Raw genomic sequence first — 24,392 nt, 5'->3', positions numbered from 1 at the left:
GATGGCGGTGGAGTGGAGAGAGGGAAGATAAATTTGGAGAATGGAAAAGAAGAGGGATTTTATTTTCAAAGAAATGTAGAGCATGGCACACACACCAGTTTTGGCAAAAGTTAAAAGATAAAACCAGAGCCCTGGCCAGATAGCTTGGTCGGCTGGCACGTCCGTCATCCCAAATTGCGGAGGTTGCCGGTTCGATCCCTGGTCAGGGCACATGCAGGCACAGCTCGATGTTCCTGTCTCTCTCTCTCTCTCTCTCTCTCTCGCTCTCTCCCTCTTCCTCTCTCACCGAAATTAATAAATAAAAAAAAGAAAAAAAAAAGAAAAAAAATGAAAAGATAGAACCAGCAACCTTGCTGCACCCAAAACTCCTGAGATTCCCAGGTGACGCTGTCATATCAGGGCTGACGCTATAGTGTGTAGACTTTTCCGTGACGGTGGAAGTGTTTTATATCTTCACGGTCCAGGACTGGAGCCATTGGCCACATGTGGCTATTGAGCACTGGCGTGTTTCATTTTATTTAATTGTAATCAATTTAAATTTATGCAAGTCCACATGGCCAGGGGCTCTTCTACTGGAAGGCTCAGGGTAAAATAAAGGAATGCTCCTTGGTGGAAACTTAAAAAAAAAGAATATTTCTCTGAAGATACAGTACACACACACACACACACACACACACACACACACACACACACACACACACATTTAATGTCAAGGGAAGACCTACCCCTATGTCAGAAAACAGGCATTCTGGACCTGAAACCTCAACACAGGGCGAAGAAAAAGCTTGATGTCCTTAACTGAATTAGGGTGTGATAGTTACAAATGGAGCAGCGTATGGGGGGTGCCTGGACGGAGGGAGCACCGTTTGCGGCTCAGACTTCTTCTTTATAGGCGTATTTATTGCTGGTGAGCTTGGGCGAGTGGGTGAGGGTGGGCGTGCGAGGAAGCAACCATTGATTATCTGCAAGGCTGTCATCCACTTGACGGACGGGGATAATTAGTAGATTAGGCAAGCTCCAACCAGAGAATAAAAGCCTAGCAATGGTTTTCATGATGGATGGGCTTACACAGTGCCTTTTATCTAAGGATCTGGGGAGTCCTTCATCCTGCAGGATGGGGTGGGGAAGGGTGGTTTTGGGGACAGAGCTGTGACAGGCAGTCACGGGCCCCGTCCTTCATCCTGCACACCCACTTCTGGAAGCCGCAGATCCCTGGCTCGCACTTAAAGGAGCAGGGAGTCCAGAGGCGGTCCTGTCGAGGTCAGAAGCTTCCTCTTGAGGTTTAGCTTTTCATTTCCCAAAAAGCCTGAGCTCCCCAAGGGGTGTGCCCAGCAGAAGAAGGGGACGATGCTGGGGGCAGCGCTCCTCACACCCACCCCGCCCAGGTTCCCACAGACCCACCGGGAGGGAGCTGGTGGCGGCAGCCACCTAGGGAGACGCTTCAGACAGGCTGGCCTGTCTCCTGGTAGCAGCAGCAGGTTGGTTCCTGTATCCATAGAAAACCTGAAGATGTGATCAAATTACCTGTAACGATAGCACTAAGGACAGCAACTGTGACCGTTTCCAGTACGTTCCTAGGAGACCTATTTCTGCACAAAGGGTTTTTCTTTGTTTTGTGTTTTCTTTTTCACTTGGTGGAGGATCCTGACCATTTGTAGGGTGACAGCACAGCTCCCCCGGGGCACTGCCGTTGTAATTGGGGGTTATGTGTTCAGGGAGCCCTCTCCCTGCTGCTGTCTCTGGGCCCCTATGGGACCCCAGTATCAAGCAGGACCCAGCCTGCCTGCTGAGTGGCTTTCTGTAGCCCTGAGGCGGAACCAGGAGGCCGGACCTCTCCATCTTGCTGCTTGCGTTTCCCAGAATCCGGGTGGCACTTGGGCCACAAAGTTGAGCAGATCTGTGATTAAATTTCATCCTAGGCCAGTGCATACAACCTCTCTGGTCCCCAGTGTCCTTGGCTGGGAAACAATAGCGGTTCCTGCCTCATGGAGGAGTTCTGAGCCGTAACAAGAGGACCCATCAAGCCGTGCTCCTCAGAGTGAGGTCTGGGGGCTATGACATCATTTCGATTAAACATGCAACATCCAGGCTTCACCTCAGACCCAGGGAGTCAGAACTTGTCTTTCTGCAAGGTCCCCAGGTTTGAGAAATGCTGTTGTAAGTACCTGGCACCTAGCAACTGTTTACAAAATGGTGCTGCTTGGTGATTGTGGTGACAGTGATGCTTGTCAGGGTGGAAAGAGGAGCCTGAGAGGGGGCCAGCCAGTCATATACCCATGACTTGAGTCCTCGTCAGCTGTGACCACCGGTGAGCCAGCCTTTGTCTGGAACCGCGGACAGGACAGAGGTCTTTGAGCTGGAACCGGTTCTCTATAGCCTGTCCCCTGCTGGCCCGTTTGATTCCCAGCTAAGCTGAACTCTTTCGGCTGAGTCTTCTCCATACCTCCGACTCCTCTGAAGTCGCCCCTTCTCCAGCCGTGGCCCCTGGCCCCCTCCGTGTTCCCTGTGTGGTGCACGGGTGTCTGGTTCCCTCAGCTGTCCCCTGAGGTTCCGCTGTCACAACGGGCAGGGCTGGGAGAGGCCGTCCCTGCATTATTTATGGTGCGCATTAACCAGCCGTGCGCATGAATTGCATGTTTATTCTTCTCCTCCATGTGTGGGATGCCATCCTGGGATTCTGTTTGATACAAAACAAAACAGAGCAAAACAGAACCCCAAGCCAGGATGGCCACTGGCCGAGCCCTGTGCCCTGTGCAAGGCAAGGGGCCTGTCCCGCCTTCTGGCTGTGGGGCAAGAGCAGCAAGAGGAGAAAGACCCAGGGGTATGCTCAGAGCTCAACCTTGAGGACTGGGGTGGGGAAGCCAGCTAGCTCACTTAGTTGTTTAGTTGGCCACCAAACTCTTAAGGAGTTGACAGTCCGATGGGCCTTTTTCCTAAGAACTAAGAAAATGACTGTTCTCCCCACTACCCAAGGGCTAGGTTGGACCCCTTAGCCAGGTTCTCTTGTCACCTGGCTGGTTTGAGATCTCTGTCACTCGCCATCTAAGTGAAGGCCGCCTGGTCCTCCTCTGCTGTCCCATGTGTGGTCAGCTGTGGACCTCGCCCTTGAAGGCTGCTCATGGTCACCCTGTCCGCCCCGCCCATCTCCTGCTTCTCCCCGGCATAAATACTCCACTCCAGTGTCCTTGAGACAGAGCCCGCTAGGGTCCTCTCTGCCTCCCTGTTTTCCCTCCTGCTGGACCCTCTCGGCACCTAGCTGGACCCTCTTACTGGGGTCATTTCTGCTTTGCCCAGCTGTCCGTCTTACTGGAAATGCTCTTCCTTCCTTGGTTCCTCAGTCCCCAGTTTAGGGGGGGAGACCTGGGCTCATGGTGAATTGCACGGTGTGAGAGAAGCAGGTGCGTCTGAGAATGCTCTGTGAGAGGTGACATTTGAGCTGGGTGGTGACAGCTGAGCAGGAGCTCTCGAGACTGTCCAACCCCGTGGAGGTCAGGAGAGAGGACAGCCGTCAGGGGTGGCATGTGTGCTCTGTGGGCGTGGTGCCTGGTGGCTGCTGGGTTGTGAGTCAGGGCCTGTCTTCAGGGAAGCCCCCCCCACCCCCCTTGTAGGACGTGGGGACAGTCATGCATCTTGATGAAGGGACTCCTCTACATGCTTGTAAACAAACCCGCTTTCTCTTCCTGTTTCCCTAACGGGGCTTTTCCTGTCTCTCTGCACCCGGTATGATTTGAGTTCCATTTTTAACAAACTGCTGAGGGTTCAAAACCTGCCTGCTCTCCTCTGCACAGAAATTCAGTAGTCCCAGGGGAGAAGAGTTTTTCTCCCTTTGCCTGTGACTTTGGCCTTGACAGGACCTGGGTGCTTGACAGTTTCGTTTTCTTGGCTTTGGGTCTGTCTGAAAAGTTAGGACATCTTGCTGTGTACTGTGGCGAGCCCCGCAATGGGGTCTGTGTTGAGACCCCGCTCATAGCTCTGAGGCCGCATGGCGGGTGGGCGTGCGGGACTATTGGAATTAGTTTCTAAACGGGTCTTCAGGGCACCCAGGGTTCTGCCTGGCAAGTTTTCCTTTAGGATTTGAGCCTGTTTTCCTTTACTATGTCTGGTAGTCTAGGAAAATCTGTGGCTGTGCTCCCTTTTTCTCCCTTCCTCCATGTTTTGTTTTTTTGTAGTAAAACTAATTTGAGATGGGTAGAAACTTAGAAACTTAAAAAAAAAAAATCTAGAACAACCCAAATCACCTTGCCTTTGATTTTTTTTTTCTTTTGTATTTTTTCTGAAGTTAGAAGTGGGGAGGCAGTCAGACAGACTCCTGCATGAGCCCTACCAGGATCCACTTGGCATGCCCACATGGGGGCGATGCTCTGCCCATCTGGGGCATTAGGGCTCCATGCGACCAGAGCCATTCTAGTGCCTGAGGCGGAGGCCATGGAGCCGTCCTCAGCGCCCGGGCCAACTTTGCTCCAGTGGAGCCATGACTGTGGGAGGGGAAGAGAGAGAAAGTAGAGGAGGAAGGGTGGAAAAGCAGATGGGCGCTTCTCCTGTGTACCGTGGCTGGGAATCGAACCTGGGACTTCCACATGCCGGGCTGACATTCTACCACTGAGCCAACCGGCTAGGGCCGCCTTTGAATTTTAATAACATTTACACACTTAAAAACTTTTTTTTCCCCTTAAACAAGGAGGTTTTTGTCTGTGTTCTTAGAAGTTCATTTTTTTTTTTTTTTTTTTTTTTTTTTAGAATCCATTAAATTACAGATTTTCTGAAAGAGGTAGGCCTGACACTTTGAAAGACTGTCAAGTATCATGAAGGCAGGAGAGTGCCACTCTTGGCAGGCTTCTGCTGGCAGCGTGGGCGTTCGTGGGTGTGGGTTGCCTGCCGTGCCCCTTCCCTGGAGAGGGGACCCTCCCTTGGTTGCTAATTTGGTAAAGACTGGAAAGAAGCCCCAAGTGGGGGCAGACACGTTGTGTTTGAAGAGGTGCGAGCCGTCGTTTTCAGGCACATTCATCTCGGGTTGGAGTACTACCTGCCATCGACTCCGGAGTGGCAGAGACGTCTGACACCGTGCACTCGGCTGCCTCGGTCTGCCCCCGCTGGCACCGTGGCAACAAGCCGGGAGGTGCGCCTGTGCCACGGCGAGAAGGAGGGATTCCGGCCCGGATGGACCGTCTGATTTACACAGTGTTTAGCTGCTCTCCCAGCGGCCGGAGAGACGCTTGGGTCCGTCCTCCAATGTATACTGAGCCCATACTGAGCCCCTTTCCGTCTGACCTTGTCACTCCTCACACCCACTCTGTGAAGTCATGACGGTCCTCCTGCAGAGGTCGAGCGACTTGCCCAATGTCCCCTTGTGAACGGTAAAGTTAAGATTCAGTCCAGGAGACTGAACTCCCGAATTTGGGTTCTGTATGCCTTTCCCGCATCCGTCAGTGTTTCAGTGATGTCAGGGTTCAGCAATGGCGATGGAATTGTTTTCTATTATTATTTATCAGTATAAGGAACTGGCCCCAAGAGGTATAAATGACTCGGGCCAATCCTTGACTGGCAGGACCCCGGCTAGAACTCAGGGCTTGGAGCTCCCTGTAGAGGTCCCTCGCCATCCTGGCGTGTTCTCAGTGAGAGTGCCTACTCTTGTTCTGAAGAAATATTATGGATCGTCTTAGAGACCTTCTTCCAGGGCTCCCTGTGTGGGCGTGCTTGGTACTGGGGAGGGGAAGGAGGAGCTCTCAGGTCCTCCTTTGTGTAGATGACAGGGGATGGTACCTTTGGCTGGAAGTTGGTGGTCAGTGGGTCTGAATACAGGCTTTTCCAAAAGCTTCTCATACTGTCTAGTGGATCAGAAAGAGGGTTACCGGTGGTTGGTTGAACCAGATGAGGTTACCGGTGGTTGGTTGAACTCTGTGGTCTTCAGGATGCTCACTGATGCCCATGTGGACAGAGATCTCTACTGGCCAATCAGTGGACTCTGATCTTGGCCCTGACCTCTTTCATTGTTTGGGTGTAGATGTAGATGGGGTGTTCCTACCTGGACTTGGTAAATGGTAAACAGACCAGGTGTTATAGTTAGAGTTCCCCGCAATGTCTTGGTGGGCCTGGAATGATGGGAGCCTGAGTTCTTGCAAGGTTTCATTCAACTTAAGTTAAAATAAAGCTGCGGCTCTTGGGTTGAAGAACCGCCCCCGGGGCACAAAGATGGAGTGGCGAGAAGACCTGTGCATGCATATTGGTGTCAGTAGCTTAGGTGTAGCTGCCTAAGGGCCTCTGCCAGGAACCAGTCAGACAGGATCCCTGACCTGGTGCAGCTTAGCATCCCGTGGGAGCAAACTGCGGCTTGCGAAAACCTGGAGGCCTGCAGTTGGGCTGCACAGGTCTCAGGTGCGCAGGTGCAGACTGATGGATGTGGTCTAGCAGCTTGTGCGCAAGGGACTTTGGGGTTCGGATGGAATGTAAATCCATGGTGCTCTTGTAACCAGAACCTCTAATTTGACCTTAAATTTTCATGTAGCGACTTTTATTGTTTTTATGAAAATGCTACATGACCTTATTAAAAACTAGCAACAACAAAAATACCCCAACTCGGCCCTGGCCGGTTGGCTCAGTGGTAGAGCGTCGGCCTGGTGTGCAGAGGTCCCGGGTTCGATTCCCGGCCAGGGCACACAGGAGAGGCGCCCATCTGCTTCTCCACCCCTCCTCCTCTCCTTCCTCTCTGTCTCTCTCTTCCCCTCCCGCAGCCAAGGCTCCATTGGAGCAAAGATGGCCTGGGCGCTGGGGATGGCTCCTTGGCCACTGCCCCAGGTGCTAGAGTGGCTCTGGTTGCAACAGAGCGACGCCCTGGAGGGGCAGAGTATCGCCCCCTGGTGGGCGTGCCGGGTGGATCCTGGTCGGGCGCATGTGGGAGTCTGTCTGACTGTCTCTCCCCGTTTCCAGCTTAAGAAAAAAAAATACCCCAACTCTGGCCAGAGATGAAACTACAAACAAGAAGATAACACATTGGTCTAAATCTTGGCTCCCAGAAACAGCCCCTTTTAATATTTGGTAGGCAGTTTTCCAGCTATCTCTCTGTACATTTTCAGATAGCTAGAGAAATATATACATGGGCACTTTCATAACAGGGTGTTCGTGCTCTGTGTGATATTTTCAAAATAAAAATATATTTACTATATTTAATTTTGCTTTCATTTAACTGAAGAATTGAAACTGGAGTGTGGAGTAATCCCAGACATTCCTCTAAAGCAGTGGTCTTAACTGGGATCATTTTGCCCGGAAGGGGACATCTGGCAATGTCTGGAGACATTTTTGGTTGTCACAGATCTTGGTTGTCTGTGAATGGTACTGACACCTCATGAACACAAGTCAAGGATACTGTTAGACGTCCTGCAGTGCACAGGACAGCCTCCTACAAAAAAGAATTATCTGGCCTAAAGTGTCGGTCGTGGCAAGGTTGAGAAACTGCTCTAAAAGTAAGGAAAAAATAAAGATTCTTAAAACCATGAAGATGGTGAAATTAACTAAGTTTTAGCTCAGTTGCCATCTTAGACTACTTTGATTGGGCTTCTATAATGAAAGATGCGATGATTAACTTCAGGATATAGTTCCCCCCCTCCTGTCCTTAACAACAAATTCAGGAGGTGGCCTGTGTTGTTTGTCCCATGTTAAGGTTCATAGCTTTTGCATTCTGCCCTGCTACCGTAACTCCCAAGGTGTTTAGTCTTAGTTCTCTATTTAAATGATTCAGTGCCAACCGTCACTTCTGTAACCATGGTTTCTGTTTTTCTGGGTGTGTTTTGCATCGCCTCTTGGTTGGTCGGCTACTTGATCCCAATATAAGTGTAATGCTGATGTGCAGGAAGGTGCCGGGCCCCGCTCTGGTTTGGCCGTGGCAGTATTGTACCTGCAGGTTTGGGTTTGGATCTGGGTCTGAGCACCTTGCTTAGAACAAAGAGTAGGGAGACACGATGGAGTGTTTCCAGGACGCTGTGAAGCAGGGGCCCAGGTGGAAACAGAATTGCACGTGGGGGGGCTGGAAGAAGGAAAGCTGTGGTCAATATGGTGGTCATCCTCAGTCCTCTGAAAAGACTTCCATGTGGAAACAGGAGTGCTTTTAACTCTGCAGTTGCCCAGAAAGTTCGAATGAGGGCTGTATGGATATAAATTATAGGGCAGGGTAGCAAATACAGGCTGCCACGGGGGTGGGTGGGTAGCGCGTTCACTGTTAGCTGAAATGTGCTGGGGAACCACCTGTTGCCATGTTGTACATAGATGTTGGGTTTGAGCCGTCAGTAGGGTTGTTATATATATTTAGGTAACTTCCCATCCTGGAGATTCTGATTGCCTAATAACACTTCCCATTAGCCACCTGTCCTGGGGAGGAGTCCTGGTCGCTCTGGTTCCCTCTTCCCTGCCGTGTGGGATAAGAGAGCCAACAGCCAGGGCCACGATCAGGTGGTTCAAGGCAGAGAGACTTGAATATCTGCACATCTTGAACTTGGACCCACCATCTATTGACTCAAGAAAGTGATGCCTCAATGGATGTATTAGATTCTGCCCAACATGTTGCAGCTGGTCTAGATGACAGGGGTGGAGCACAGTCTAAACCAGGGGTCCCCAAACTACGGCCCGCGGGCTGCATGTGGCCCCCTGAGGTCATTTATCCGGCCCCCGCCGCACTTCCGGAAGGGACACCTCTTTCATTGGTGGTCAGTGAGAGGAGCACATTGACCATCTCATTAGCCAAAAGCAGGCCCATAGTTCCCATTGAAATACTGATCAGTTTGTTGATTTAAATTTACTTGTTCTTTATTTTAAATATTGTATTTGTTCTCGTTTTGTTTTTTTACTTTAAAATAAGATATGTGCAGTGTGCATAGGGATTTGTTCATATATTTTTTTTTTATAGTCTGGCCCTCCAACGGTCTAAGGGACAGTGAACTGGCCCCCTGTGTAAAAAGTTTGGGGACCCCTAGAACCCAGTCCTGCGCCGATGCGTTGCTGTACACCCTGGGTGGCATACCACAGGCTGCAGAGGAAGAGGGCATACACAGATTGGGCGTTGTGCTATTGTCTTAATCAGAGGTCTCTCGCAGCATGACTTACTGATGGACGGCTTTGTTTTGTTGTAGGGGAGCTATCCAGTTTGGGAAGATTTCATAAACAAAGCAGGAAAACTACAGTCCCAGCTTCGGTAAGTAGAAGCATGTCGCCTGCAGGAAAATGGGTGTCCTTGGAGGATGGAAGAGGGAGGCCTCAAGGGGCAGATTGGGGTTAACGTGGGAAGTGTCCCCGATAGCGAAGCATGTGATGGGTTCTGATTTGAACATTGCACCTTACTAGCCGTAGGTCTGGCCTCTGATCCCGCATATGAAGTTAAACTCATCTGCTCTGCCTCCTTCCACAGGAACTTTGAGACTTAAATGGGGAATTACAGGTAAAGTAAAAATGGGCAGCATGTATAGAGCACTCACTATGTGCCAGGCATGTGAACATAATTAAATCTTACAACCCCAAGTGCTAAAGTACAGTTACTATCCCCATTTTACTGACGAGGAAACTGAGGCACAGGTAAGCTGAATAACCTTTCCAAAGTCACACAGCTGGTAAAGCACAGGGACTTGAATGTAGGGAGTTTGGGTCCAGAGTCCATTCTGCTTACTCTGTTCTTGTCAAGAGTTGAAACTTTAGTGTTGACTATTGTAGAATCCCATTTACATGAAATGTCTAGAAAAAGCAAGTCTGTAGAGACAGATGTAGATTTTGTGGTTGCCTGGGGTCAGGGATAGAAAAGAAGTTTGACTACAAATGGGGCATGAGGGATCTTTTTTGGGGTGATGGAGATATTCTAAAATTGGACTGTGGTGGTGGTTCCATAACTCTAAATTTATTAAAAAATTGTTGACTCATAGATGTAAAGAGGTGAATTTTTACGGTATACAAATTATGCCTCGATGCGACTGCTCAAGAAACAGTAAGGTTTGGTGCTGCTCTGCTCCAAGGGGCTATTGTCAGTGCCTTGCCTCATGCTTGTTCATGTATCATCTGGTAAGAAATAGAAAATACATCAACATCTTGGGAAACCTAAGTGCTCGTCCATCAGTGGGAAGAAGGCATCCTTTTGCACTTTGTGGGTGCTCCACGAGGGATGGGACATTTACAAAAGCGGTCAGTTTCATGACTCTTGTTCATGGCATTTGGGGGATGACAGGTTGGTTTGGATGTAGGAGGCTGGTTTTCCAGAGAACAAAGCAGGTAGGTATTTTTTAGGATCAAAATCTATGTGGATGGCGGAGAGAGGACAGAAGGATGACATGGTGCTCTTGGCGCTTTGCCTGTGGACACCAGGGCTTACTGCCCGCAGCTTTGGCCACGGGACTGGATGTTGCTGGGCTCCCCTGGAAATCAGGAGAGAAGAACTCAGGGGGAGGGGTGCAGTTTTCCTTTCATTCCTGCACCTTCCGGGGGCCCGGGATTCCCACCCACGAACCTGGGATTTCCAGAGCTAGGAGTGGGCTTCTGGGTAAACGGTGGGCTCCTTCTCCACCTGGCAAGACCTTTACCATTTCTTTGCTCGAAAAATTGTGGTTACTTAACGCCAAACCGGATCCAAACTCCTCTGCTAGGAATGCAAGACCCTGCACCTTATTTATTTCACCCCTGCTCCCCATCTCTGCCACTGTTATCATTTATTTCAAATAGGTTAGCCTCCGTCCTGTGGGCGTTCTCCTGTAGTAAAACAATAAAACGTGTATTTACCACCCCCCCCACCCACACACATACTTTTTCTTATCTGCCTCATTTAATTGTCCGGCAAGCTTTCAGGGTTGACCAAGGAAAAGATACCCTTTCCTTTTTCCCAGTGAGGAAGCCAGAGCTGACAGTAATTAACCGATGAAACGTACAAAGTGAGACTTAGAGCCATCTTATCTTATCCCGGCTGGTACAAAGTACGTTTTATATGTTTAAACAACATTTTAGGTCTCCTGAGTGCGAGGGCCATTTCTTTACTTTGTCGTGCCTGCTAAAGAAGGCACTACGGGGGCCTCACGCGCATGGTATCTTGTCTGTGTTCGGGAAAAGATGAAGATGAGACCGTAGAAGAGGCGGATGAGTCTGGGGAGTCCTCAGCCGGATCGCTTCCTCCTGCTGCCCGTGGTTGCATGTTTGTTCTGCCCCATCTGAGAGGGCTAAGGTGTCTTGTGACAACAGCAGGCAGAGAAATGTGACTCACTGGAAGGCAGTGTTTAAAAGCTGTTAATTTGTCGCACTTGACCACCGTCCTCATTTTTAGTGGAGCCCAGCTGACGTGTAATGCGCAAAGCACCACTGCAGCGGGCTCATTAAATTTGGATGATCAGCATCGACTCGAATGAGAATAAATCCAGCCACGGTGTCAGATATTAACTGTAAATCAGAGTGAGCTATTTATAAATCCTAGGATGTTTGATCAAGCTCACTTTTCCAGGGTTCGCATTTGACGTCAGATCATCGAAACACATGCTTTGAAGTGGGTTGTTTTGTTTTTTTTAATTTTGGTTTTTTTTTATGTCATTAGAAAATTTCTTTTTAAGCATTATGCTTTCTTGCTCTACTGGAAATAGCAAGCCTTATTTTGAAGTTTGGCTCTAAGGACTTGCCCAGGTGTTCCAGTGACCATGCCCAGCACCGCTGGGAACCTTTTGTTTTCTAGCCATTGTTGCTTGTATTTAAAGGCCGTTGCTTTTTCTCCGTTTTGAACTTTTTCCTTTATAACAGCGGTTCTCAACCTGTGGGTCGCGACCCCTGTGTTTTTCCGATGGCTTTAGGCGACCCCTGTGTTTTCCCGATGGCTTTAGGCGACCCCTGTATTTTGGTTGTTTGACCCCCGCCGGGGTCGCGACCCACAGGTTGAGAACCGCTGCTTATAATGTTATTCTCATCTTCCTTCAGCAGCTTTCATTCTTAGGGATACTCAGTAAAGACTGGATTCATATGTGGAATCCTTGGAAATTAGCATCAGGCTAAAGCTCGATTGTCAAGTGCGAATCCTGGGGCTGGCTGGCTTGTTCCGGACATCCACCACCCTGGCACGGTTCGTCGCTGAGTGACATCTTGGATCATAGCTCCCGGAACCAATAGACCACAGAATGCTCAGGGCATCATCTTCTAGTGCTCAAGAACGTGTGAGGAATTCACAATTATTTCTAGGCCAGCAAATGAGTACAGCCACTTCTCCCTATCCTTAGCTTTTAGGAATTCAGAAGATTACAGTTGAGATAGCATTCTGAGGTTGGAGAAACAGTATCACAAATCGTAATTATGATTTAGAGGGAAAAGTCACATAGCCAGGCTCTTGCCTTGTGGGATGAGCACGGGACTGGGAGTCATCCAGGACTTCTCGTCCCAGCTGTGGTATGAACTGGTGAGCTTGAAGGTCCCCTTGTCGTTATGGTCTCAGTTTTTTCATCTCTAAAGTGAGTCATTTAAACTAGGTGATCTCTCGCCAAGATTCCTTCTCCAGATTCATGTATATATTACTTTCCTACTCAAAATTAATTTTAGGCCTTGGCCGGTTGGCTCAGTGGTAGAGCATCGGCCTGGCGTGCGGAAGTCCAGGGTTCGACTCCCGGCCAGGGCACACAGGAGAAGCGCCCATCGGCTTCTCCACCCCTCCCCCTTTCCTTCCTCTCTGTCTCTCTCTTCCTCTCCTGCAGCCAAGGCTCCATTGGAGCAAAGATGGCCCGGGCGCTGGGGATGGCTCCTTGGCCTCTGCCTCAGGCGCTAGAATGGCTCTGGTCGCAACAGAGCGACGCCCCAGATGGGCAGAGCATCACCCCCTAGTGGGCATGCCGGGTGGATCCTGGTCGGGCACATGTGGGAGTCTGTCTGACTGCCTCCCCGTTTCCAGCTTCAGAAAAATACAAAAAAAATAAAAAATTAAAAAATTAATTTTACTGGTATCATTTATGTATTTTTAAAATAACGTCTTTCTTTTTGGTAGAAACACCTGTCTTTTCCTCCTTTGTGAAATTTCAGCCGGTAGTAATTGTATCCTGCCAGATGAAACGGGATAGGAAGAAATCGCCAGCATTTACTGACTAGCACCAAACGAGCTGGACGGTACCGGGGCAGAGTGCTGTGAAGACGAGAAGGAGTCCTCCCTGAGGAGGAAGTGGGTCCACAGAGCGAGGGCTGCCCTTGTCCAGTTGGGTCGTTTCTCCTAGAAGACAACTGCCGTCCCCAGCCGAGGCTTGAGCCCTTTGGCTCTGATGAATTTGCGAGGGAGAGACATTCCTCATGCTTTTGTCATCTGTTTGTATTTTAGGACAACAGTAGTAGCAGCAGCTGCCTTCTTGGACGCCTTTCAGAAAGTGGCTGACATGGCTACCAACACACGTGGTAAGCAGATGGAGGGGAGGCTTCCAGCCCGAGCTGGATTCAGATTCGGCATGTGCACTCTCTCCCTGGGGGCGGCTTCACGGGGCAGGCAGACTAAGTGATCAGAGCTTAGCTGACTCACATTTAAAAGTTGTGTGTTTTTTTTTTAAACCATGGAGTTCCACCTATGAGAAGCGGCAAAGTTCTCCAGGTGAGAAGAAAGCACAAGTGAAGAAGCATGGAAAATAAAGGAAAAGGCCCCTCTGAGGCATGAGGTGGCCTGATGTGCTTTCTGGTCACTGTGAGCGCTGTGCTGGCTGTAGAGCCTTGAGTGGCACATCAGGTTGTGACGTGTTTTCCCCTTTTCACAGGGGTTGTCCTGAGCTTCTCCTTCACTCCCTGAGGAACGGGAGGCAGTAGGAACGAGTGCCTAGACCATTTTTTCGGGGTTCCCTGAAACGAGGAGCCCTTGGCTAAGGCACTGTCCTGGTGTGTTGTGTTGGTGTCTCCCCGAGTTGACTGCAGACCCCTTGCGGTACAGACTCTGACTTCTTCATTGCTGAACCCACCCAAACCAAAGCGCCTAGAACACAGGAAATGTGTATAGTATGTAAATTAAATCAACGGAAAGAAAAAAGAAATCTTTTAAACTATTTTAATGGTTTCAGTGAGTGCTGAAACATACAAAAGACACATAATCACATGTGAAAGATACAGAGAAGAAAACAGACACCCCTGTGTCCACCACCACTGTTGAAAATCCACCACCAGCCGTAACACAGAAACCTCTGTCCAAGGGGCGTGGCCTCCGGCTCGTGCCCAGGCCAAGGACCTCTCCTCCTCTGTTGCCGGGTAGCTCAGGGTCTGCTTGCACACTGACGGCTACCTGCTTGGTCCCCTCATTAACCGTGGTGACGTTGGAAAATGTGGGCGTTGGGGGGGTTGCGCCCAGTCAGATGAGAGTTTGGCTCCTCTGAAGCGTATCCTGGGCCCCTGTGATGGGCTTCAGTAAGCACCCATTTCCCATAGGGGCTTAGTTCAACATGCGAGTGAACTTGCAGTGAGCACGCTTCTCATTCATTCCAGACACTTGAAAACTGCTGACGTGTCAGGCACTATCGTGGGGTCACAAAAATCAATTCATTGCTCTCCTGGTCCTGGAGGAGCTTACAGGTGAACGGGGGGAAATGCCACGCGCAAGTCAAGAATTTCAGTGTAGAAAGAATGCGCTTGCTGTGGTAACAGTGGCGGAACAGAGTGACGGGGGAAAGTGAGGCCTGGCCTGTGGTGGCGCAGTGCATGAAGCGTGGACCTGGAATGCTGAGGTCACCGGTTTGAACCCTGGGCTTGCCAGGTCAAGGCACATACGAGAAGCAATTATGAGTTGATGCTTTCTGTTCCTCCCTTCCCCTTTCTCCTCTCTCTAAAACCAATAAATAAAAATCTTAAAAAAAAAAAAAGTGAGCAGTTGACTCAGCTCAGGGAGATGAGGGAGGTCTCCCTCTTATTTCTAGGATGCCAACAGTGTTCCAGAAGGTTCTCTGGGAGAATGTGATGGTGACATCAGAGCAGGGGTGCCCTTATCTGGTTTGTCAGCTTGATGTGGGCCTTCACCACTGTCTTTTTTTTTTTTTTAAAAGCTCTTTAAAAATTATGGCATAGTTTATATGTCCATTGTAGAAACTGTATAAAGAAGAATATAACATTGAAGCCAGTCTTCACCATTGTTAGTGTTATTGGGTCTGTTTTAGAATATTTTCTTCTACATCACTGGTCTCTGGAACTGGACCTGTCAGTTGTATTGATGTCTTTCTAGAATAGCCATTGGAATGTGTCCTTTAAAAAAAAAAAATGCTGTACTATTTTGAAGAACTTAGATACCTGACATGGCATTTTCTGAGGTCCGGTGAGTCACAAGCTTTTACATTTTAATGTTTAATTATTGGTTGGACCCGAGAGGATGGACTAGGAAGACGTCCTCACTTACCCACAAACCCCTGCAGTGGGAGCCCGGGTCTCTGCAGAGGCTGCCCCCAGAGTGGTTCTCGGTGGGAAACGGGAGATCCCGCAGGTTCTCGTGGCTGAAGGGAGGGAAAGCAGCAGTTACTTGTGGGAAAAGACACCAGAATAGCCTCTCTGTGGCGGTGACCGAGGTAGAGTGTAGGAGCGTAGAGCTGATGTATTGGACAAAAAACCAAATAATGTCATAGTGAACAGACCCTGGCTTGGATATATTTTTGAAGCATTTGATTTCTGCTCATTTTTAGCGATTCCAGAGTATTCCTATCTGGCCATGTCTGGAATCCATGTGCATGGGGGGTGAGGAATAATTTCTGTGGCATGTGGGAGGGTGAGGACTCTCACGTGACCTAAAAAGTGCCTGGCTGATCGAAAAGAGATATATTTTATGGAGATGACAAGAGAGAAACTTGAATGCACGTACTTCTTGTACATGCAGTAAGCATCAGAAGTGATTTTTATTAAGTCAGTTTTTCCTTAAAAATTGAAAGATAGAAAACGTGCTCTTGAGTTTAAAAAATTTGTGTAACAAAATATATGAAATTAGATCCACCCTCCCAGGACCCTTTGCAGGGGTTGGGTTCAGTGTCTCGTGTGGACTTTTTCACATACATAAACAAACACATCTGGGGGGGGGGGGGCTAGGTGCCAGTCAATATGTAGAATGGCATGTAAAGTATATCTGTGTGATCTTTTTCAAAAGATAGCCCAGCAGAATTGTCTTTCTTGCGCTTTTCCCCCACAGAGTATTTCCGTTCTCTTTCCATGTCAGAACCTAAGGCTCCATCCACCTCGCTCTTTCTAGCAGCCAAATGGAATGTCAGAGTCTGGACGTAGCACAATGTAACTTTTCTCCTATTGAGGGACATTTAGATCATCTGCATTTCATTGCTTGTACGAGCTACACTGCGATTAATGCCAACGTCTGCATCCTTTTGGGGATCTACTTGCACTCTATTTTTAATGGTGTACACACCATCAGGGGAACGATGAGTCTGTAGAAAATGCTTCAAGCTGTTTTGGTCAGCAGTAAATACGAATTTGGGCTTACGGTCATGACAGGCTGTAACTTCGATACGGATCTATCCTCTACAGCAGGCGTCCCCAAACTACGGCCCGCGGGCCGCATGCAGCCCCCTGAGGCCATTTATCCACCCCCCACCGCACTTCTGGAAGGGCCACCTCTTTCATTGGTGGTCAGTGAGAGGAGCACTGTATGTGGCGGCCCTCCAACGGCCTGAGGGACAGTGAACTGGCACTCTGTGTAAAAAGTTTGGGGACCCCTGCTCTACAGAAAGTCCAGTGTCTTGCATGGGGGTGGGGGGGCTGTAGATGTGTTTTTCTCAAGTCCTTCCTGCTGGAGGGGACAGGGGGGAATAGCAGTTATCCTTAAGAGCAGTGTCCAGAATTTCCAGTTAGCAGGTCTCTGGTTTCCAATATATTGGCATTCCATATTGTTTCCCAAAGGGAACAACTCTGAAAGCTCTTTGTCCTTTGTAGCAAATATTTTGTACTAGCTGTTAATAACTCTTTATAATATTTAGGAACATATTTAAAGCCAGTCCCTATAAGAGCAAAATCATGATAGTCATTAGATAACTATTGTTAAAATAGGATGTGGAAATATGTCCTAACTCTCTTTTGCTCTATTTTTTTTAAATGAAGAGGACAAGTTGCTCTTACAATGTGTGTATTTAGGTTAATAATTAAACTATAATGGAACTTAGGAGTTTAGGAACTCAGCACCATAATACATGGTACAGTTTCATATTTTACTGATTTTGCAACTTGTATTGAATAGGAAAGTACACCTTTATCTGTGTCCTCAGCCACAAAGAAGTAGTGTCTAGGCATTCAGTAGACTAGGAAAGCCAGACTTTGGGGGCAGAATCACCATTTCTTCTTGTCTGTGATGGGCTAGCGCGCAGCCTGTTTGTAGGAGTTGAGAAATATTTGAACTGACTGGCATGCGGTTGTCTGGGTTACTTTCAAAAACAACAAAAAAAGAAAATTAACTAGGGTGGGGGGAGGCTTCTCGGTCCTCTACCGTGGAGGTGGTCTGTCTTGGGGACCAGTGTCCCTACACCTGTGAGCACGCGCCCGTGCATGCCAGGGTCTGGCTCTCCATTTCAGCGTGAGGCAGGTGTGTTGCGCTGATGACACGCTCTGTCCGACTCGGCACTGGCCCTTCATGGCCACTGCGTCACTGCTTAGGTCAGCGTGGGCCTTTGAAGAGCATAGTGCTGTGTGGCTTTCCGTTTCGGCTGCCTCTCTAATTACTTTAAAGCTTTGAAGAACCATCTCAGAGATGTTTAGAGGATGATCCACCAAACCCTTAGTAAGCAGTTAAAGATCATAAGAGGGAAGGAAATGGATCTCCAACCAACCAGGTCATCTTTAATGTGCAAAACCCTTTATACATCACTTTCAAAAAAAAAGGGCATGGTGGTGTTAACCTCTGTTGAAAACATAACACAGGCTGGGCTCTGTCCTGTGTGTTTTTACGTATATTGATTCTTTTTATTTTAACCACAGCCCTGTGAGATAGGCACTCACAGCCTTCATTTTAGGTGATGAAATCGAGATGAGAGTTTACCTAAACTGACCAAGGTTGTGTGGTTAGTAAGCAGTGAAGCCGGAGTCTGGCCCAGAGCCTAGGATTTAATCATTAAATGACGAATCCTTATGTAAGGAGCTCCTGGATTTAGTGTAGGCTTATTATTTGCTTAGAAGTTACTGCTCCTGAATAGATTGTGTAGCCACATGCGGCTCAATCAGACTGAGGACGTTTTTAGCAAAGGCCAGTTTAGGAGCACCCTAATTAAGTTAATAACAATGCATCTACCTATATAGTTTGTAAGTTTAAAAAATTGGGCTCTCCAAAGAAATTTCAGTCGTTGTACTGTTGATATTTGGCTCTGTTGACTGATAGGTTTGCCGACCCCTGGCAGCACCTTAGAGTATCCACTCGGTGGGGAGCTGGGGTGTCTGTGTTTGTCCCCTGGCCGTGCCGACTGTGTGACCCCAAGTCATTTTATTTCACTTGTCTGGGCTTCAAGTTTCCTACCTGTCGCCGGGGTTTTCCTGGGACGCAGGGCCCTCGATGGTCCCAAGTAAGCTTATCTGGCTCTCGTATTCTACAACTTTAAATCTTGATTTGGCCCAATTAAATCCTTACGATATGAATGAAGTCGGACGGTTTGAATTTTCTATGTTATCTTTGGAGTTTGCTCTGAAGACATAGGGAGTGGAGGAAGCAAAGTTGAGCAGAGCATAATGTGGGGAGAGAGGATTGGAAGAGAAAAATGGAAACCACACGTGGGCATTTGATCTGAGCTGTAAAAAGAGTCCCCCTCAGACTTGGGCGTGAGAAGGGCGGCTCGGAGCGGGAACTCTCAGGATGGCCACGGAGGCCCAGGCGGTCCGATGCGCGTGCGCTCTCATCCGTGAGCCCGGCTCGCCCAGGCTGTGCGCACTGCCGAGACACTCGGGAGCTCATGTCGGACCAAACAGCCGTGGTCCTTAAAAATATGCTGCATGTTTTAGTCTGTGTTGCCTGCGTTTAGTGGAGCTTTTGTTGAATGTTAAATGGTCTCCAGATCTGGCTGCCTGGATTGTAATCATTAAAGAAATCTGTTTTCAAGTACAGATTTCAGGGTCCTGCCTCATACCTATGGGATCGGAATAACCGGGGGGTCGGGGGACCCGGAAATCTCAGATTTATACAAACTTCCCGGGAGAATAAGGCCGCCCACAAGCATCTTGCCACAACGCACCTGTCTGTCCAGTGACATCTCCACCCATGGCCGGCAGTTCCACCCACATTGAAATGCTCACTGTTCCCCGAGACCCTTAGAACCTTTCATCTGTTTCTGCTCGCACGTGTGCGTTCCAGACCTGGAGTGCCTCCCCAGTCCACCCCCTCCCCGCCCCCTGTAGATGCTCGGGGCTCTGCTGCTCGTCTCCCAAGGCCAGGACCTACGTCCTGCTAAGCGTCTGGCATTCAGCAGGGTGTAGACAGCGTGTGCACCCGGACTAGGTTCACTGGGGTGAGGCAGGCTGCTACTGCTGGGGACAGGAGCCTGCTGGGATGGAGTTTTTGGCCAGATTCCACTTGGGAGTTGAGAATTTGAATCTCAGCGACTCCTCCCCGAGATCGAGTCTCTGGTGGAATGTGTGACTTCATATTTCGTGGGCCTGAGGAGGGCTGAGCAGTTAGTTCTGCGATGAGGCCGTGGGAAGGGGGCAGGTGGTCAGTCAGAGGTGCTGCCCTGCTGTGGCTGGGGTGGGGAGGGGGGGATAGGGAGGGAGTCTTTCCCTTCGAGGGGAGGAAGTGCTGGGAAGTGGTTTCCAAGAGACAGCCAGTCTGGCTTTGTTTGCCCCCGAGTTTTATTTTAACCAGGTTGTTTCATTGAGCCCTCACCGGCCCTTAACATCTGGGTTGACTTTGGTGTTCAAGGCCTGACCTCTCTTTCATGGAAGTAGAGCCTTATTATTTCTTAGCCACAAACTGAGGGGGGAGGGGGGGAAATTATTAAAAAAAAAAAAAAAAAAAAGTCTTTAAAAAGCTCCTTCTCACAGGCCCGGAACTAAATATTCTTTGCATATGACCTTAAAGGAGCATGGATACATTCATTCATTAGACTAAAAATAAAAAGGCATTAAACCGTGATCTGTGAATTCGTTGATGTGGCGATAGGTCGTCAACTGCTTTTGTACTCTTACAGGTCAGTTTGGGTTCCTCGGCGATTTTTGGTTATTTTCCCTGAGAATTCTTATAGGAAAAGAGAGAACTGATAAGTGTTTGAGAAATAAGCCCCGTCGTACATTTTCTCTTTTAAGAGCCAAACGTATTGGGTTTTTTTGTTTGTTTGTTTTTGGGTCTTTTGTATTTTTCCAAAGTTAGAAGCAGGGAGGCAGAGAGACAGACTCCCACATGCGCCCAACCAAGTTCCACCCGGCATGCCCACCAGGAAGTGATGTTCTGCCCATCTAGGGCATTGTTCTGGAGCCATTCTAGCGCCTGAGGCGGAGGCCATGGAGCCATCCTCAGCGCCCGGGCCAACTTTTGCTCCAGTGGAGCCTTGGCTGCAGGAGGGGAAGAAAGAGATAGAGAGGAAGGAGAGGGGGAGGGGTGGAGAAGCAGATGGGTGCTTCTCCTGTGTGCCCTGGCTGGGAATTGAACCCAGGACTTCCACATGCTGGGCCGACGCTCTACTGCTGAGCCAATTGGCCAGGGCCCCAAATGTATTGTTTTTGAAAGATTTGAGGACAGCGTATAAATTTTTCTTACGATCTTAATTCCAACCGAGGCTTTATAGAAACAGGAGCAAGAGGAATCTAGCGTGAAGCATCTCCCGCAGCCTGGAGAAGTTTTATGGAAACCTGGCTGGGGTTAATTTTACCTAGAACTTGTGTGAGCTGTCCTAGGGGCTCTAAACCCTCAGCTCTGGTTTCTGGGAGTCTGGCCCCTTGTCAAGGCCCAGGGGACAGTCACTGATTTGTGGCGGGGGTGAGGTGGTGTGTGTGTGTGTGTGTGTGTGTATAAATAAACTGAAGCACGTCCTAGCTTGCTGACAGAGTGGATGGACCAGCAGCTGCATTCTCAACTATTTTAAAACATGAAATCTGGGCATGCTGTTTTGACAGTGACCTAGAATCGCTCGAGTGCCTTTCATTTTGGGGGTTTTGAAGTTGACCTCCTGATTTGATTCACATGAATGATGCCAAGGAAGCCTGAAGCAAATTTTGCCCTACTGGGAGTTTTGAAAATTCCCATTGCTGTGTTGCAGGTGGGTGTGGGAAGTAAGAACAGAGCTGTGAAAAAGGAAAACAGTGGTAGTTGGTTAAAGTGGGAAGTTGGCTGGGCCAAGGTGAAGTTGTCTTCCTCCCCTGTGTCTTCTTTACTCAGTTTTCCCCGCTTTACTTGCAGGCCTATGTCAGGACTTGACAGTTCCCGTGTGTGCCGTGGTGAATGGCCTAGGCAGTGCCGACCTCGGGGAGCTCTTAGGCTGGGCCAGGGCTGCTCGCTCTGATAGAGTTTTCTGTGATACGGAAGAGTTACACAGTTCTGCCATCTAATACGGTGGCCACTCACTACACGTGGCGTTATTGAGCACTTGAAATGTGGCTAGTGTGACTGAGGAACTGAATTTTCTAATTTTTAAGTCTTGATTTTAATTTAAACATCCACGTATACCTCGTGGCTACCGTATTACGTAGCATAGGTCTAGGGTGTGTAATGGTTTCTACAAAGAAAGGCTTGTTCTGCTTTAACGGTAAATGTAGCCTTTTATGAGTCACCTGATTTAGTTTCTTTTATATCCAAAAGCGTCATTGAGGGCCCGCTGTGGAGGGAGGGATCTGGGAACGCAGCAGTCCGAAAGGGGCCGTTTCTGAGGCCCTGGGTCAGCGGTGGCAGAGGGTGTAGGCAGGCATGTGGTAGGGGAGAGGCACAGGGAGACAGTCGTCACAATTTCAAACAATCACTGCGTGCCCGTGCTCTTAGAGCCTGGCCCTTTCATGCGTTCTCGGTGGACAAGATATGATTCCAAAGAGGGTGAACATGGGTTCTTGAGGACGGGACTCTTACCCTTTTACACGCCAGGCACAGATATGCATACAGTACATAAGCAGGCATACATGTGTCTGTGGAATTAAACATTTTATGAGGAAAGGGGTAATTGGGGTGGGCGGTGATAGTCCAAAAAGGCTCCTTAGGGGAATGATAATGGGGAAAACCTTGAGAAGATTGTTTTGTGCCGAAGGCTTAGCTTTGAAGACAGGTCAGCCTTTTGTCTTTTGCTCCATTCAAGGTCCATTTAAGGAATTTTCATGAACCTGATGAGGGTGATTGCTATTAGATACTTCATTGGAATTAACAAAATTGACAGTCTGTATTACCGAGGTCCCTGGACTCGTTGCCTGGAGTTGCTAAGTCATGTCCAATATCTCTTCCTTAATTGGACTTTATAGCTGTAATCTTTTTAATGAGGATCTATTATTATGTTTGTGTGTATGTGGTTATGCTTAATCAATCTAACAACATATATAACAGCGTGTGTGTGTGTGTGTGTGTGTGTGTGTGTGTGTTTCAGGCGGTGAGATTGTGAACCGAGTATTACTGGTGATGAAATGAAATCTCTCTTTTTCTATCACATTGATCTTTTCTTGACGTGGAAACTGATGCCAGACAGCACCGTTTTCCCTGTTGTACAAGTGGCTTTCTCTCATTGTTGGTGGTGGGGTAGCAGCAGTTGGCAGAGACAGGCTGTTCCACTGTGGTCAGCCAGTGTCCTTCCTGTGTCGTTTCTGGCTTTTCACCGAGTCTTCCCGAAATGACACATGAAAGGGCGATTCTTGTGGGATGGCCTGAAAGGCACTAAACTTGAGTCCCACATTTCCATAAGGGTGTCACCAGAATCCTGAAACCCTGTACCCAGGAATATCCCAATCGCCCGCCCAGGCCCCGGTGTGTCCTGGGAAGGGTTCTCCTACCGCTCACCGAGAGAATCCCTTGCTCCTGCCCAGCCCAGCAGCGTGAGCCCGATTTGCCCTGGTGTATTTTCCCAGGAGATGCTTGAATTCGGACGTGTGCTGCTTTCTGTCTAACCTCAGCAGCCTTAGTAATTGAATGAATTACTTAGCCTGGTGGATTCTGCGGTCCTGGTGGGGTAGTGCAGCCGTGGGGGGTGGGGGGAGGTCCAGGCGTGGAGAGGACGTGTGTTTCCGGGTGACTGGGTTGGTGTGCGTGCTGCCTGGCGGTTCGGGCTGGTAGGCGGTTTCAGTACCAGAGTGATGGACTCAGTACTTCGTCCTTTTAGCCTGCCAGGCTGTCCCTGGGCTGTGAGGGTTCTCCCCTCTCCCCATCCCAGCCCTTTTCTTCTCCCTCTTTATTTTGGTGTAACAATTACTAACACTCCTCCACACCCTCTTGCTGCCGCTCACACGTGTCCTCGTCACTTTTAGTAAAATACGGATTAGCATCACGAAACAATGCCATTATTCTAGTTCTTACCCATGAGGCGGAACTTTCCCCCCCTACAGTGGTTTCTTTTGAAAGATCGTTCGCCGTAGTCGTGAACTTGGTTGGGTCTGCCCACCTCAGATAAAAATAACCGTGTGGAATGTAAATGTGAACTTGAAGACACTTGACGTTGTCAACCTAGTATTTTTCTAGAATGAGTCTACGCCTCCTGGCATAGCCGCCTTCTCTCTGCTCCCTCCGAGCAAGGCCCGGCCAGAAAACGTGGACACTACTTTGCAGTAACAATGTCTTTGTTGCTGTGCACCTGTGCTCGGTCGTAGGAATGAAATCAGGAGTTAACCTGGGGAATAAAGAATATTCACAAGGTCTTCCATCTCTAAGAAACTGACAGTGAATTTTCCTGGTACATCTTAAAGAAATTTGTTACACGTTTAGAAATATATATGTTGGCTAAAGTGAGAATTACCTGGAGGTTTTTTGTTTTGTTGTATCTTTTTTTTTTTTTTTATAGCATAACTCGATGGTCTTTCAATTTCTAGAAAGTACAGGGTTTTTCTTGTAGACCATCTACAATATAATCTAGTATAGCTTTCTTATTTTTACAGGGCAAACCGAGTCTCAGCGAGGTGAAGTCACTTGCCCAGGGCCACTCAGTTAGTGAGGGGACAGTGCCGATGCCCACTCTAGGCCAGGGCTTTATATCTCATGGTTCCCCAGGGCCACTCAGTTAGTGAGGGGACAGTGCCAATGCCCACTCTAACCCAGGGCTTTATATCTCATGGTTCCCCAGGGCCACTCAGTTAGTGAGGGGACAGTGCCGATGCCCACTCTAGCCCAGGGCTTTATATCTCATGGTTGCCCAGGGCCACTCAGTTAGTGAGGGGACAGTGTCGATGCCCATTCTAGCCCAGGGCTTTATATCTCATGGTTCCCCAGGGCCACTCAGTTAGTGAGGGGACAGTGCCGATGCCCATTCTAGCCCAGGGCTTTATATCTCATGGTTCCCCAGGGCCACTCAGTTAGTGAGGGGACAGTGCCGATG

General features: G+C 48.8%; 1 protein-coding gene across 5 annotated transcripts in view; it reads left to right on the top strand.

Annotated features, from left to right (window-relative positions):
* MTSS1 (MTSS I-BAR domain containing 1) overlaps positions 1-24,392 on the top strand; it is a 152,134-nt gene that overhangs the window by 14,361 nt on the left and 113,381 nt on the right. For all 5 annotated transcript variants that reach the window (XM_066379477.1, XM_066379479.1, XM_066379483.1 and 2 more), the window contains 2 exons: positions 9,117-9,178; positions 13,292-13,365. In XM_066379477.1, coding sequence (XP_066235574.1) covers positions 9,117-9,178; positions 13,292-13,365 — 136 coding nt within the window. The remainder of the gene's footprint in view (positions 1-9,116; positions 9,179-13,291; positions 13,366-24,392) is intronic.

Source organism: Saccopteryx leptura, chromosome 3, assembly GCF_036850995.1.
Source record: "Saccopteryx leptura isolate mSacLep1 chromosome 3, mSacLep1_pri_phased_curated, whole genome shotgun sequence".
Classification (NCBI taxonomy): domain Eukaryota; kingdom Metazoa; phylum Chordata; class Mammalia; order Chiroptera; family Emballonuridae; genus Saccopteryx; species Saccopteryx leptura.
This window is presented reverse-complemented; position numbering and strand designations above follow the sequence as displayed.